Source organism: Trichosurus vulpecula, chromosome 4 (assembly GCF_011100635.1).
Source record: "Trichosurus vulpecula isolate mTriVul1 chromosome 4, mTriVul1.pri, whole genome shotgun sequence".
In the NCBI taxonomy this organism is placed as follows: Eukaryota; Metazoa; Chordata; class Mammalia; order Diprotodontia; family Phalangeridae; genus Trichosurus; species Trichosurus vulpecula.
In genome coordinates this window covers 183,179,798-183,193,915 of record NC_050576.1, presented here as the reverse complement: position 1 = coordinate 183,193,915, position 14,118 = coordinate 183,179,798, and the positions used below count along the sequence as shown (strand labels likewise).

Genomic DNA, 14,118 nt, shown 5'->3' with positions numbered 1-14,118 from the left:
GTGTATGCATAGGTGTGGGTATGAGTGTGGGTATGTAGGTGTGTGAGTTCTGTATGCATAGTTTTTTGTTTAACAAAAGAAATGATTCATAATTAATGATGTTTTGCTGGAGGGCATGGTTTTGACACTTGGACTGTAGTCTTAACTCCACACTCCAAAAGAAAAAAAATAACATAGAACACTCTGCCACTCCCACAAGTTCTGGGTGGCTTTGCCCACATTAAGACGCTTAGACCCTCTTGTGTACAACCTGTTCTTTGTGTACAGAGTTTCTCTCTGATACCCACTCCGCTAGGAGCTTCAATCTCTTGGCACCATTTGGGTTTCTGGGTCTAGCCGGCACCAATGCTCTGTCCTACCCATTCTTTGAGAGCTGCTGGTGCAGTCTCCATTTCGTTCTGTTGGCACTTGGGGAGACTAGTCTAAAAAACCAACAGTCACTGGACTTGGCCTGGTACAGGGCAAAACAGAAAGGCAACTTCACCCTAAAGAAGGTACATGGGAAGGGAAAAGGAAAGGTGACAGACCTACCTAAGGCCTACATGGCCACCAGAAAGTGCCACTTCAGAATCAATCGATCACTAAGCATTTATTAAGAGCCTACTATGTGTCAGCACCCTGCTAGTCAATGGGGATACAAAGATGAAAAGGAGACTTTCTCTTCCCTCGGGGAGCTTATGGTCTCTCAGGGGAGATGACATACACATATAAAAGTATTTAAAAATATATAGAAACAATGATGGAGTGAGGGCTACAGATCAGGGAAGAGTCAAGGAGAGTTTGGGTTAAGGATTTAGGCAGCTATGTGGATAAAGTGAATACAGTGCTGGATTTGAAGTCAGGGAGACCTGGGTACAAGTCTGGCCTCAGACACTTACTGGCTGTGTGACCCTGGGCAAGTCACAGCCTCTCTGTGCTTCCCTTTCTTCATCTCTAAAAATGAGAATAATGATAGCACCCACTTCCCAGGGTTGTCCTAAGGTTCAAATGAGATAACATGTAAAGCTCTGTAAAAAACTCTAAGTGATATATTGATAAATATGAATATATATGTGTATATATAATATGGTGATGGAGAGAGAAAGAGAGACAGAGAGAGAGAGTGAGTGAGTAAGAGAGAGTGAGAGAGAGACAGAGTGAGAGAGAGAGAGAGAGTGAGAGAGACAGAGACAGAGAGAGAGAGAGAGAGAGAGAGAGAGAGAGAGACAGAGACAGAGAGAGAGCTCTAATAACAGACTGACATCTCCCATGTCTCAGACCAAAATTCTGCTCCTGCTTGTTTTCTTCATCCACGTCTCAGAATTGAAAGAGCAAAGCTGACAGGTCATACAGCACAATGGAGTCCAAAAGCTCCCAGTCCTGCATCACCAACGTAATCTCTCACCCTTTTCCCAGTCCCCCACTGACACTGGTATTCCAGGTGATGTAAAACAGCCCCCAGGCTGACAAGAGACTGACTGAGCACCTGCCATCTGCCAACTGAACATATCACTGAAATCTGCTTGCTCTGTGGACTGGTTGAGGCAAACCACCCAGAGATAACCCTGGGACTTGTTCCAGAAAGCCCCTGCCTCCCTCCTCCCCACTCCCCAGAGGCATGTCAATACCTACCAGGCTCAACTTAACTGCTGTTTGCTCTCTCAAGAGCTGAAAAGCTTGGGAAGTATCCTTACTTGGAGGGAGAGGAGTGACAGAAGGAGAGTTCCCTACGGACATTCATGGCCCTATACAGGCAAAGGAGGGAATTTTTTAGCCTCCACAACATTATCATCTCTCTGGACTTGGAGTCAGAAAAACCTGAGTTCCAATCCTGCCTCAGACACTTACTAGCCCATGTGACCCTAGGTGAGTCACCCAAGCTCTCTTAGCCTCAGTTTCTCCACCCATAAAATGGGGACAATAATAGCAACTACTTCATAGGGTTCTTGTGAGGATCAAATGAGGTAATATAAATAAATATTTCACAAAACTTATCATTACTATTGTTGAAATCTATGATCTTTCACTAACCCTGGTGGACCCTTGGAGCCACGCTCTGGCCTCTTCCTGGTTTCTCATCCCTTCTCCAGCTGCTCAGAGGGCTCCCAATAGGGCCAGGAGCAACTGGATTGGCTTCCATAAGCAGATACCCAGCTGGGATGCCTGGGTGCTGGAATGCTGGGATGCTGAGATTCCAAGATGCTGGGGTCCTGGGGAAACACCCATGCTCATTGGTCAGGAGGTTTAGTTTTTGGCTTTCTGATACAAAGCACAAGGCAAGCCCAGCACCTGAGAGTAGTCACCTGTCTGTGGCCATTCAGTGAATCAATAAGCATAATTAAGCACTTAGTATGTACCAGGCACAATGGAAGCACTAGGATTACAAAGTAAGGTGTGTTGGTCCTGATCTGTACACCGGATCATAGCTCTAGTGCTGGAAGGAAGTTGGGGACCACCTAGGCCAGCCCCCCCTCAGTTTACAGATGGAGAAACTGAGGCCCAAGGAGATTAAGAGACCTACTGAAAGTCAAGCATATAGTGTCAGAGGCAAGATGTGGACCCCCGCTCTCTTAATAACAGAATAAATATCCTTATACTGTATCAAACTCTTGGCATATTACATTTACACACACGCAAAGGAGAAAGTAACCTTCTTGAGGGTACAGATTGTTTCATTTTTTTTCTTTGTGCCTGACACAGCACCTGGACTACAGTAGGTGTTTAATAAATGTTTCATGAATGGAATCTATAAGGATCTCCTGATAGAAGAAGACAAACACTTGGCAGGGGCTGCTTGGAGTATGGGTAGGTTGCACATTCTACTCCATTCCCTCTGCCCCAGAAGAGGAGGGTGGGTGCCTAGGACTGTTTTTATTGTCCCATCCATCTCACCACAGATTTCAGGGCAGGAAAGAAAAGGGACAGCCAGGCTCTTCCACCAACCAGGACTTGCTCTGTGTTTTTCCTTTTTGAAATGAAGAGAACAAAACAGTGGCATATTGTAAGTGAGAGGGGGATAGGGCAGGGTCTCTGGTAGGGAAAGAAAAGTAATCCAACTCAGGATCAGGAGGAGCTCAGTAAAGTTTCCACAGATGTCATAGGACCAGCAATCATAACACTCACATCTCTCTCTGGGCCCTGGGAGGAAGTAGGACTGGACCCCTGCCCAGGCTTTTTCTCTGCACCCTTCGGCTTCTCTTAAATAGATCCCCTCTCTCAGGCCTGGGAGAGCCTCTGTAAGGGGATACAAGGAAGGACAATTTCCCCTTTTCCCAAGGGAGGAGGGGTGGAAAACTTTGTTCCCCCAAATCCAAAGATGCTAGTCTCCCTGAAAAACAGCTGCTTTGTGTTCAAGGTCTGGGTGAGGTTCTGTGACTGGGGCAGAGGCAGGAGCCCGCATTATACTGGAGCCAGCTCAAACCTGCTGCAGAAAACCTATTGCTAAATTTTCAGTACGAACATTGACACCAGACATCAGGAAATCTACAAAAAAAAGAATTGTTTTCTTTATATTATATTTACATATTATTTTATATTTACATCTTATACTATATATTATTTTATATTATATTTAAGAAAGTAAGAAAATGTTAATATTGCAAATTAAACTTAAAAGTATATTGTGAACATTTTTTCTCAGAATATTAAAAGTTAACCAGCAAATTCCTGGAGGAGAACCACTCCCCCCAATTCCAAAGGCTAAAAGTAGAAGACAATCAAAATTCCTTTGGCCCAGGCTAGGCTCCAGTCCCAGACCCTTTCATAGCTACTAAGAAGGTGCCCCTCTCCATGGAAAATTACACGACATGCCCGGCAGACCCTCTGGAGCCTGGCTGCCTAATTAAAGCCAACTGGGTCCCCTGACCTCAGGCCTCCTGACAGTGACAACTTCCTTCCGTCTTTAGTATGCTGCTTCTGAGGCTTCTATTTCTGTCACCAAGTACCTTCTGAATCTGCTTTCCCAATGCTGACTCAGGTCTTACAGATCTGGGGCAGTTCAATAAATCTGGGCCTACCGTCAACACACTCAAATACACACACACACACACACACACACACACACACACACACACACAGAGCTACACTTCTCCCACTCTGGAGCCCTGTTTCCCAAACCCCTACCCTGCCTCTAGGTTTACGCAAACCACACCCCTGGAGACACATAACTGGAGGTAACAGGTGGGTGAGAGGAGAGTATCTGTGGTGTCATAGCCTAGAACCAGGGTGTCCAGGGAAAAGGGACTGATGGGTAAAAACCTAACAGTTGCAGCCTAAACAGCACAGTCTTGTCTGGCTCAAGGCCCAAGGTGGTTTTCTGAGAATTTATCTTGGAAGAATGAGGGACCAATGGAGAAAGAGAAGAAAGGACAAGTCAGGGAAAAGAGAGCTAAAGAGTGCAGAGGAAGGACTCCTACTTTGAAGCTGTCTCTGTACACAGGGGGAAAAACAATTGAGAGGAACTCAGCTGTCACAATGCATAAAATGCCAGAACTGCAGTCAGGAAGACGATTCTTCCTAAGTTCAAATCCAGACTCAGACTCTTATTGTGTGACCCTGGGCAAGTCACTCAACCCTCTTGGCCTCACTTTGCTCATCTGTAAAATGAACTGGAGAAAGAAATAGAAAACCACTTAAGAAAACCTCAAGGAGCATCCCAAAGACTGACAGGACTGATAATAACAGTTTCTAAATCTCAGATAGGTTCTCTGATTACTGCATTAATGGATCTGTTGCTTGGTTGATTGGCTAGTTTTCTAAATAGCTCCAGGAGGGAGCTAGAGACTCTCTTAGTCTCTCTCCTTCCTTTCTCCCCACCCTGCATTGTCCTCTCCAAGGCCAAAGAGACAGAGCAGCTCTGACTTAGCCTGCACCTTCCAAACAGGGGGAAATGTCTTCTTTTATTCACCCCAATTGATACTGTTACTTGGAAACATAGTTACAAACTATGGGTACAGAATGCTGCCCCAGCAGGGGCACTTTGTATCAGGAAGCTAGTATTTCTGTATTCCTCAGCTGGCATTAGGCCCAGACCTCAGTCCAGGGGCCTGGGAGGGGTTGGATTAGGAACCTTCAGTTGTTAGGAAAGCATCTAGATCCTACCAGGGGTTCTAGGCTGAGAGACTGGCTGGGAGACTGGGGGTTTGTAAAGAGCAGAGATCCTAGTTCTCCCTAATCTGGAAGTACCTTTCCCACCCGGATGCTGCGTGTTGGGAGCCAAGTTATAGGGCATATTTCCCGAATGCTGAACTAAACCTCTACTCTTAATTAGAGGTAGCCCATGTTGGCAGCACTCCAGGACACCCCACAGAAGAGGGTGGTGGTGGAGAACACACCCCCAAAAAGGGCAGGGAAGAACAAAGGACACTTTTTAATCTCTCATTTTACAAGGTCATGTCGTTAATGCCATAAAACTTTCATCTCTGTGGCACTACCTACAAAGAACAATAACATATGGGGGCAAAATTTTCAAACTTCATCTATGGTATACAAGCCCCTCGAAGGCCTCCAGCCTGTCTATGCTTGGCCATGCACCACAAAGTTCCCTGGGGGACCAGGGCTACCTTTTTTAACCCTCTAATCTGGTGTGTTGGCCTAATTGTATTTCTTTTCTCTCCCTCACTCCTATACTTAATCAGCTGCCAAGCTTAGTCATCTCTATACCCAAAAACTCTCCGTAACCCCAGCTGCTAGTGCCTTCTCCTCGAAGATACTTCCACCTACTCAGAATATATCCTGATATACACAGGTATTTGCATGTCTCCTCACGCATGAGAACATATACTTTATAAGAGAAGGAGCTATTTGTGTCTTTCTTGGTATACCTAGGGCTTAACAGAGTGCCCCTACAAAGAGTAGGTGCTTAATAAATGCTTGTCTGTTGCCTATCTTTTCAGTTCTCTCCACTCACAAAACCAATACACTTGTTCCAGCCCTCATCACCTCTATTCTGGACAACTGCAGGACTCTCCAAATTGGTTTCTCTCTCCCTCTGATGCCTCCACATAGCTGCCAACATAATCTTCCTGAAGCACACATCACACCATGTCATCCTCTTGATGAAGAAGCTTCAATAGGCCACTATTGACTCCCAAACTCATCAACCTGACATTTAAAACCCTTCACAATCTGGCTCCAGCCAGCACTTCCCAGCTTTATCTCACATTGGTTCCTTTCATGCACCCACCTTCCAGGGGAACGGACAAGCTCATTGGCTGAACTCAGCATTCCACCTCATATCTCCCATCTCAACAGGTGCCTTTGTACCTGCTGACCCCCATCCCCCAGATGCATTTCCTCTACCTTTCTGTCCCTGAAAATCCCTTTCTTTAAGATTCTGCTGAGGTACCAGCTTCTACAGGAAGCCTGTCCCCATTTTCCTAGGTACTATTCAACCACTCTTCAAATTAGCTTATATTTACTTCTCCCTTTACCTATTATATCCCATAGCCAATACTTCCAGTTGAATACCTGGGGCCAGAAAGTTGTTTGGATTCTTTCTTTTTAATTTTTGCCTTTGCAACCTCAGCTTATAAAAGGCAACAGTGCAATGAATAAGTGAACCTGTTTTGGAGTAAAGTTCAAATACAACCTTTGGCACAGATGAAGAGCACAAAATTTAACCCCTCAGTGCCTGAGGGAGCTCTCTTAGGCTACGTTATGGACAAATTTCCAACCTACACCAGTGAAGGGAGTTTCCACACTGGGTACTCCTCACACTGAGGAAGTCACAAGTCTGACAAAATAAATCCACAGAATCAATTAGCACCTTGCCTTGCACTTAATGCTTATTAAACTGAGTTGCACTTGTCAGACCCCGCAAATGATCTTTATGGACTATAAAAAATAAAAGCAGGAAACAAATCCATATGAACAATGTGGGGTACTGGGTGAGAGGAACAGGAGCGGGGGGACTGGCTCCAAGGCAGGAACACTCCCACTACCAGTCCCAATATGCTATAGAAAACATTCCAAAGCCTGATGGGAGGGGACGAGCAGTATGGCCAAAGCACTCTTGTCTTCTGCCTGGCTCAGGACACAGTAATGGGAAGATCTTACAGGTCTCCATAGAAATCACTCCTAAGCCCAGGGACTGTGAACACTCCTGAAAGAAGGAAGGTGGTGAAAAAGAATGAAGCAGAAGGGAGACAGGAGAAAAGAGGGAGGAAAACAGGAGGAGAGAGAAGAGAAAAGTAAGAAGAGGAAGGAAAAAAGTGAAGAGAGAAGGTTAGGGGGAAGGGAAAAAAGGAAGAAGGAGGAAACACAGAGAAAGAGAAGGAAAAAGGACATTTGAAAGAGGGAGATACCAATAGGGGTTAAGGCCACGCCCATCTCTATGCCCTCAAAGAAACTAAACCAAACACTATTTCCTCAATGTCACAAGTTTTATTAGGGAGGACATGGGAATACATCCAGGGTGCTACCCTCTCCCACCCAGACACCCTCCAATGTGGGAGTCCTCACCTGGCTCCTTTCTCACTCCCCCCTCAGAGGGCCCTGTAACCAGGACTCTCCATGCCCAGGAGCCTCCTGCGACTCAGAGGGCTTTCTGGGTTGTGGGTATACTGTTGTCATGGGCATCATGACCCTCCAGTAGGCTTCGGTAGGTAGCAATCTCCCGCTCCAGCCGACTCTTGATATCCATGAGGAGCAGGTATTCCTGGTTCTGGCGCTCTGTGTCTGCTCGGATGTCACTCAACTGGGCCTCAATGCTGCTGATGAGGGCCTGGATCTGGGACAGCTGCGCCCCATAGCGGGCCTCTGTTTCTGCCAGCGTGCCTTCCAGAGCAGCTTTCTAAAGAGGGAGAAGAAGGGAGAGAAGGAACATTGAGAAGGGATTGCTGGAAAGTTTTCTTTCACCATACCAACTCCAACAAAAGAAGTGACCATGGAGACATGGGCACAGCCTGGGGCCCCAGCGTTACTGGTTTAAGAGCAAGTGATGGAAAGATCAGCTTAGAGAATCCAGCCCTGCCTCAGGCTTAGGTATCACTGGAAAGCATCCTTTCCAGGAGTCAGTACTGTGTGTCCATCACCCAAGAGTGAAACCTCTACATACCATGCTGAGCTGAGACTGCAGCTCGATCTCTAGCCCCTGAAGGGTCCTCCGGAGGTCGGTGACTTCAGTCTTGCTGGTCTGGAGTTGTTCCTTGTTGACAGCAACTTCTCGGTTCAGTTCATCTGTCTGAAATGAGGAAGACTGGGGGGTGACTTTTTGAGGTAGAACTTTCAGGGGAATAAACAACCCAGACCTTAATGCTGCCAAGTCAAGACCTCTTCTCCCACACAACACCCTCCTTTTCCCCCCAAATTCATCTTTACCTTGCTGGTGAACCAAGCTTCAGCATCACTCCTGTTCTTCTCAACCAGGGCCTCATACTGGCTTCTCATGTCATTCAGGATCTTGGCCAAGTCGATGCCTGGTGCCGAGTCCACCTCCACGCTAACCTGGCCACCCACCTGCCCACTCAGAGCACTTATTTCCTGCAGAGACACACAAGGAACTACATTCAGCTGGCTAGCCTTTGGCAGGGGGGAGATGTTGGTTGGGGCCTCCCGAAATTCCCTCTAGCTAACTCTTAGGTGACAAAACAGGATTCAAATTCAGATCTGCTATCTTCAGATTCAGAGCTTTCCTCCTACTATATCATACTACTGGTGTTTCAGGGTAAATCTAATCTACTGTCTAGCCTCAGTTTCCATATATTCTTCCTGAATTCACTACCATCCATGATTCTCTATCTCTTTCCTTGATGGTGCTTAGGGTTGTTCAGAGTGTATAATCATAAAAGGAAAGGGGCCTTGAAAAACTGAGGACTTTTAAAATGTATTCTGAGAGGAATTACCAGCCCCTGGGAAGGGAGACTAGGTACCTAGCATGCCAAGAAATTTCAGTGGATGGGGTGTAGGGCAAGGGTTCAGAGACCTCTTGGCCTGGGCCTGCCCTTACCTCTTCATGGTTCTTCTTGAGATAGGCCAGCTCCTCCTTCAAGCCTTCAATCTGCATCTCCAGGTCAGCCCTGGCCAGGGTCAACTCATCTAGCACTCTGCGAAGGCCATTGATATCTGCCTCCACACTGAGACGAAGGGCCTGCTCAGTCTCAAACCTTTCAAAGGGAACAGGTACAGTAAGTAGGAAGGGGGAGGAGAGGAGTGCTAATTCTGTATCCAAGAAGTGACATCACCCACCCCAGTGTGCCAGGGGCCTCCCTGCTCTCATAGAGGTCAGCAGTCATGGAGGATAATCTTGCATGAAGGGTGGTAGAAGACCTGCCTCAGCCCCTGCTCCCTTGGACAGAAAAACCCAGGAGGTACCTGGCATCCCTCTCACCTGCACAGTTTGGGGCTCCCTGCACCCACCCCTGAGCAGCAGAGGCACTCACTTGGTTCGGAAGTCATCTGCAGCCAGCCGGGCATTGTCAATTTGCAGAACAATCTTTGAGTTCTCAATGGTGGCACCAAGAATCTGTAAGACAGAAAATGGTCACAGATTGAGCCTGCAGGCATTGCCTAGCCCAATCAAAGCAAGCACAGAGAAATCACACTGCCAGCTCCAAGACTGCTCATCCAATAGGCCAGAGCTGACAGGGCTCAGGCTAAATTAAGTCAGAGGTGAGAGATGTGCCATGGGGGGAAATCCTACGGTGGGTAGAGAAGAGAGTGTGGTACAGTGGTTAGAGCATAGGATTAAGGATCAGGCTATGTTTGTCCTAATTCTGCCACTGATTTGCTGTTCTCTGAAACAAGTCACTTCTCTCTGCTCCCTCAGTTTGTTCAACTGTAAAATGAGGGAAGTGGACTAGATTTAGGGCTCTTAACCTGAGGCGTATGAGCTTGATTTATATATATATGTACATATGTATCTCCCTGGTGAGTGATAGCATGAAATAGTAAAAATCCTAAAGTTCACAGACCTCAGGTTAAGAACCTTCAGAGAGAGATATATGTATATATGTGCATAGGTATATATTTATATATGTATGTGTATGTATATATGTATACATATGTATGTGTATGTATATTTATATATGCACACATGTGTCATATATGTCTAATAGAATCAAAATAACGTATATATATACACACATATGTATACGAACAGTATTTCAATATACTTGACTTCCTTGCTTTAAATGCTCACAAGAGACAGCCTGGTTTAGAAAATGGAGAACGGGTCTCAGAGTCAGGAATATGGGTTTGATTTCCATGTCCCCTGCATACTAACTGTGTGACCCTGAGCAAATTACTTACTCTCAAATTAGTCTCAGTGCCATCAGGCAACTCCTGCAATTTCAGGGCACTTCCTAATCTGAACTGGTAGACAGGGTTTTCACACTACGAATATACACACTGGGATCAATACAATTATAAAAAGTGTTCCATCCTTCAAGGATGCTGAGAGTAGGGATGGGGAGGACTCTAGGAACCTCAGGATTGAATATAGAGACCCAAGGAACCAGTGAGAAAGACTTACAAGATCACCAGAGAAGTCACGTAGAAGTTTCAGATACCTTTGCCCAGGATGCCCTGAGTCCTGAGGCACTCCCAGGGTTTTGAAGAAAGCCGGTCTGAGCTCATTCCCCAGATCCCACAATTTCCGGATATAGGTAACTCAATAACACTGACAATATTTCTTCAGGGCCAACTGCCGTTAACTAACTGTGGGACTTTGGATAAGTTCACTTTCTCTGGGTCTCAGTTATACAAAATGAGGAGGCAGAAACAAGGGGCTTTCTAATTTCCACAGTCTTTGGTTCTAAGAATGGGGAGTTCTGCCTTGTGGTACCAGCTTCCTTTCCTAGGACCTTTAAGGAAGAGAACAGAGGAGCACAGGGCCAAGCACAACAAAGGGACAATAAGGGGAGGCACTAGATACAGAGAACACAACACTGGGACTGGAGTTAGGAAACCTAAGTTCAAATCCAGCCTAGGTGTGTGACCCTGGCCGAGTCACTTTAGTTCACTTTCCTTATCTCTAAAATGAGGAGGATTATCAGCACCTACCTGCCAGGGTCGTTATGAGGATCAAATGAGACAATATTTGTAACCGTGCTTAGCGCACAGTAAGAACTGTGTAACTCATGCCTACAATGGTCATGATTGTTGTCAATTTTAGCAGCTCCAAGACAAAGGAGCATCCCACACAGTTCTTCCCACAGAAGCTTCAGGGGGCACTTGGGCTAGCAGAGGTCATGGTAAGAGTCTGGAAACAGGGCTACTGCAGATTTTCCTCTTCCCCTCCCTATTCACTGATACCATAAAATAATAAAGACCCTGTAAGTCTTGCACCGCACACCACCAGACTCCACAGGAAAGAACTCTGGCAGAGACCTTCCCACCCAATGGGCAAGACTCTTTCCCCAACTGCTATGCAACTCTGACCAGGGACACCTTGGAACAATGATCAATCCATCAATAAGCACTTATTAGTCACCTGCTGTGTCCCAGACACAGGTACTAGGTTAGGGAACATTCAAATACATTGAAATAAATGATCCCTATTCCAATGGAGATGAGAGAGAAGGGAAAGAGTATGGTAGGATGGAGGCTCGAACCTCCAATCAGAGCCTCAGAATCCTAGGATCCTCCGGATCCTAATGTCCATTGGGTATTTAGGCTTTAGGGAGGAGGTGGGAAGCGCAGGGAGATTAGCAAGGACTATGATTATTGGTCCTCCTCATCACCATAGAATCATTCACTTTGCACATAGGTACAGCCTACAAAAGGGTTAGATTGTAAACTCCTGGAGAGCATGGGACAGCCAGTTCAAACTTTTTGGGCCCCTAGGGCCTAGTAGTTCACACTGAAGACAGAAAAAGCTTTTACTGTTTGCCCTTGATTGTCCTTAGCTGCTGACCTGAGACCTACCTCAAGGCACTACTACCTTCCCACAACAAATAATTGCCCCTCTTAAGGCCCCAGTTTCTGTCTGTAAAAAGGGGAAAACTTGTCTTCTTTTTTCTTTCAACCCCTTTTGCCTTTAAAAGAAAACAGGCCTAGGACTGCACTAATGGTGGAGAGATTCCCCTCTGCCAGCACAAAGCACCCACTCTGAAGTTTATACTTGAGGGATGGGGGTCACCAAGTTGTGACTCTCCCAGGGTCACACAGACAGTATGTGTCAGAAACCAGGCTTGCATCCAGGCTTTTCTGGCTCTCTATGCCGTGCCATTCAATTTGTACATCATAGATGCTTAATAAATGTTTGCTACCTCGAGCCAGGGGGCCCTCTAAGATTGCTTTTTGCTCCAGTTTCCCTCTCTGGCTCTCCTCCCTCTCCAGAGTTGCTCCAGGGGCCGGGAAGCAGGGTACCTGGGTGTGGCTACCAACCAGCTCCTTCCCCAGGTTCCCTAGAGACCACACCTTCCTCCCTGGCCAGCCCCGTGCCAGCAGCAGCAGGTGCAGGTACTCCAGGGCTGGGCAGTCCCCTGGCCTCAGTGCCCATCCCCTGCACAGTTGAGTGCCTTACCACCCCCCCCCCCACCCCTTACCTTATCTCGGAGGTCCTCGATAGTCTTCATGTAGGCGCTATAGTCTCGGGCGGGTCCAGGGCCCTGCTTCTGGTACCAGTCCCGGATCTTGACCTCCAGGTCAGTGTTGGCCTCCTCCAAGGCGCGCACCTTGTCCAGGTAGGAGGCCAGACGGTCGTTGAGGTTCTGCATGGTGATTTTCTCGTTGCCCGCCAGGAGCCCGTCGGCTCCCCCATAGCCCAAGCTGTAACTGCTGCTGCCGCCGCCATAGCCCCCACTCAGGCTCGAGGAGGCAAAGCGGGACACGGACACGCCCCGGCCTCCAGAGCCTCCGTGGATGCTGGGCGCCCGGAAAAACCCGCTCCCAAAGGGCGCAACTTTGTTGCTCCCCAGCCCCAGGGTGGAGGTGGAGGACGACTGGCGGTAGCTGTAGGAAGTCATGGTGATGGCCCGGGAGGATAGAGGCTGGGACTCTGGAGGATAGCTGGAGGCTGCTGGGGAACTGAATGCTCCGAAGTTTAGAGCAGAAAGTGCAGAGGGCCTCACCTGCCTCTTTTTATTGCTGGGGTCTATGGGTGGTGTCAGAGGCGATATCTGAGCCCTGAGGAATTTCCTGGCTGCAGAGTGCAAACATGGGCCCTTTCCCCATTGGTCAGTCCCAGGCAGACACACCCAGAACACCCCTCCAACCCCCCCTCACCACCACCACCCCCATGCCCCTCCCATTCCCATCTGCCCTCCATCCCCCTCTCAGATCCCCCATACCCAGAGCCTCCTCTTTCTCTGCCCCCACTGAAGAAAAGGTACAATGGAGAGGGGCAGGGGAGGGTGGGGAGAGGTCTGACCTGAACCACACAGTTCCTGCTATTCCCTGGAGACAAAGCCGCCCCACCTTATACCATTGCCAGGCCCATGAGGGACTGCTCTGGGCACTACACCTGGAGCCAGCTGCAGGAGGGTGCTGGGCTGTTCCCTGAGCAATCTTTACTCAGCCCAATGTGATGCAGTTGGGAACCCTCTTTCCCAGCCCCTCCAGACCACAGGACCCTCCTCTTTAAATAACACTAACACCCAGCTCCCCTTCCCAACACTCCCATGGCCCCAGACCCACCACTTCAAGTTTTGGAAATCCCCCTTCTATTCATGCTGGTCCTTGGGTAGGGGAGAGTAACCATTCCAGACTTCAGAAATCCTGTAGTCCAGTCTTGCTTTTTTACAGATGATGAAAGGGAGGCCTAAAGTCACAGAGGCAGTTAATGATAAAACCAGGATTTGATCCCCCATCGTTGGATTTGAAATCCATTGGCCTTTTCCAGAATGTGTGAAATTCCTCATCCCACTGTCACCCAAATTCCAACTCAGGACTAGACTGCTTTCCAACAAGAAAATCCTTCTGGCCCTGCTCCCACACTCACCCCCATCCCCCAAATTGTCCCAAGCTAACAGTTTCCCTGCCCAGGCACACCTTACTGGGCTCCCAATAACGAGAACCACTCCCTCTCCCCCTCCCAAGCCAACTCCCAATCCATTTAGATTAAAGAAAAGCTTCTTTGTAAGAACCCAGAAGGTGTGTAGAAGGGGGGGAGGTGGGGAGAGGAGAAATGGGGCAGAGATCTGAGGAGTCCAGTCTGTGGAGTGAAGCTGGGGGGTGCTGGGCAAGGGCTGCTGGCCC

The 14,118-nt window shown here is 47.8% G+C and overlaps 1 protein-coding gene across 2 annotated transcripts; it reads right to left on the bottom strand.

Moving 5' to 3' along the window:
- Nucleotides 1-7,342: 7,342 nt before the first annotated feature.
- Nucleotides 7,343-13,647, bottom strand: KRT19 (keratin 19). Of its 2 annotated transcripts, none has more exons than XM_036755939.1 (7): nucleotides 13,558-13,647; nucleotides 12,468-13,015; nucleotides 9,360-9,442; nucleotides 8,927-9,083; nucleotides 8,299-8,460; nucleotides 8,036-8,161; nucleotides 7,343-7,771 (listed from the first exon to the last, which is right to left on the bottom strand). In XM_036755939.1, the coding sequence occupies exons 2-7, from the start codon at nucleotides 12,885-12,887 to the stop codon at nucleotides 7,514-7,516; spliced, it is 1,206 nt and encodes a 401-aa protein (XP_036611834.1). In that variant the 5' UTR covers nucleotides 12,888-13,015; nucleotides 13,558-13,647; the 3' UTR covers nucleotides 7,343-7,513. The 2 variants fall into 2 exon arrangements, with proteins under 2 accessions (XP_036611834.1, XP_036611835.1); XM_036755940.1 differs by having other exon boundaries at nucleotides 12,468-13,063; nucleotides 13,558-13,623.
- Between the last annotated feature and the right edge of the window lie 471 nt (nucleotides 13,648-14,118).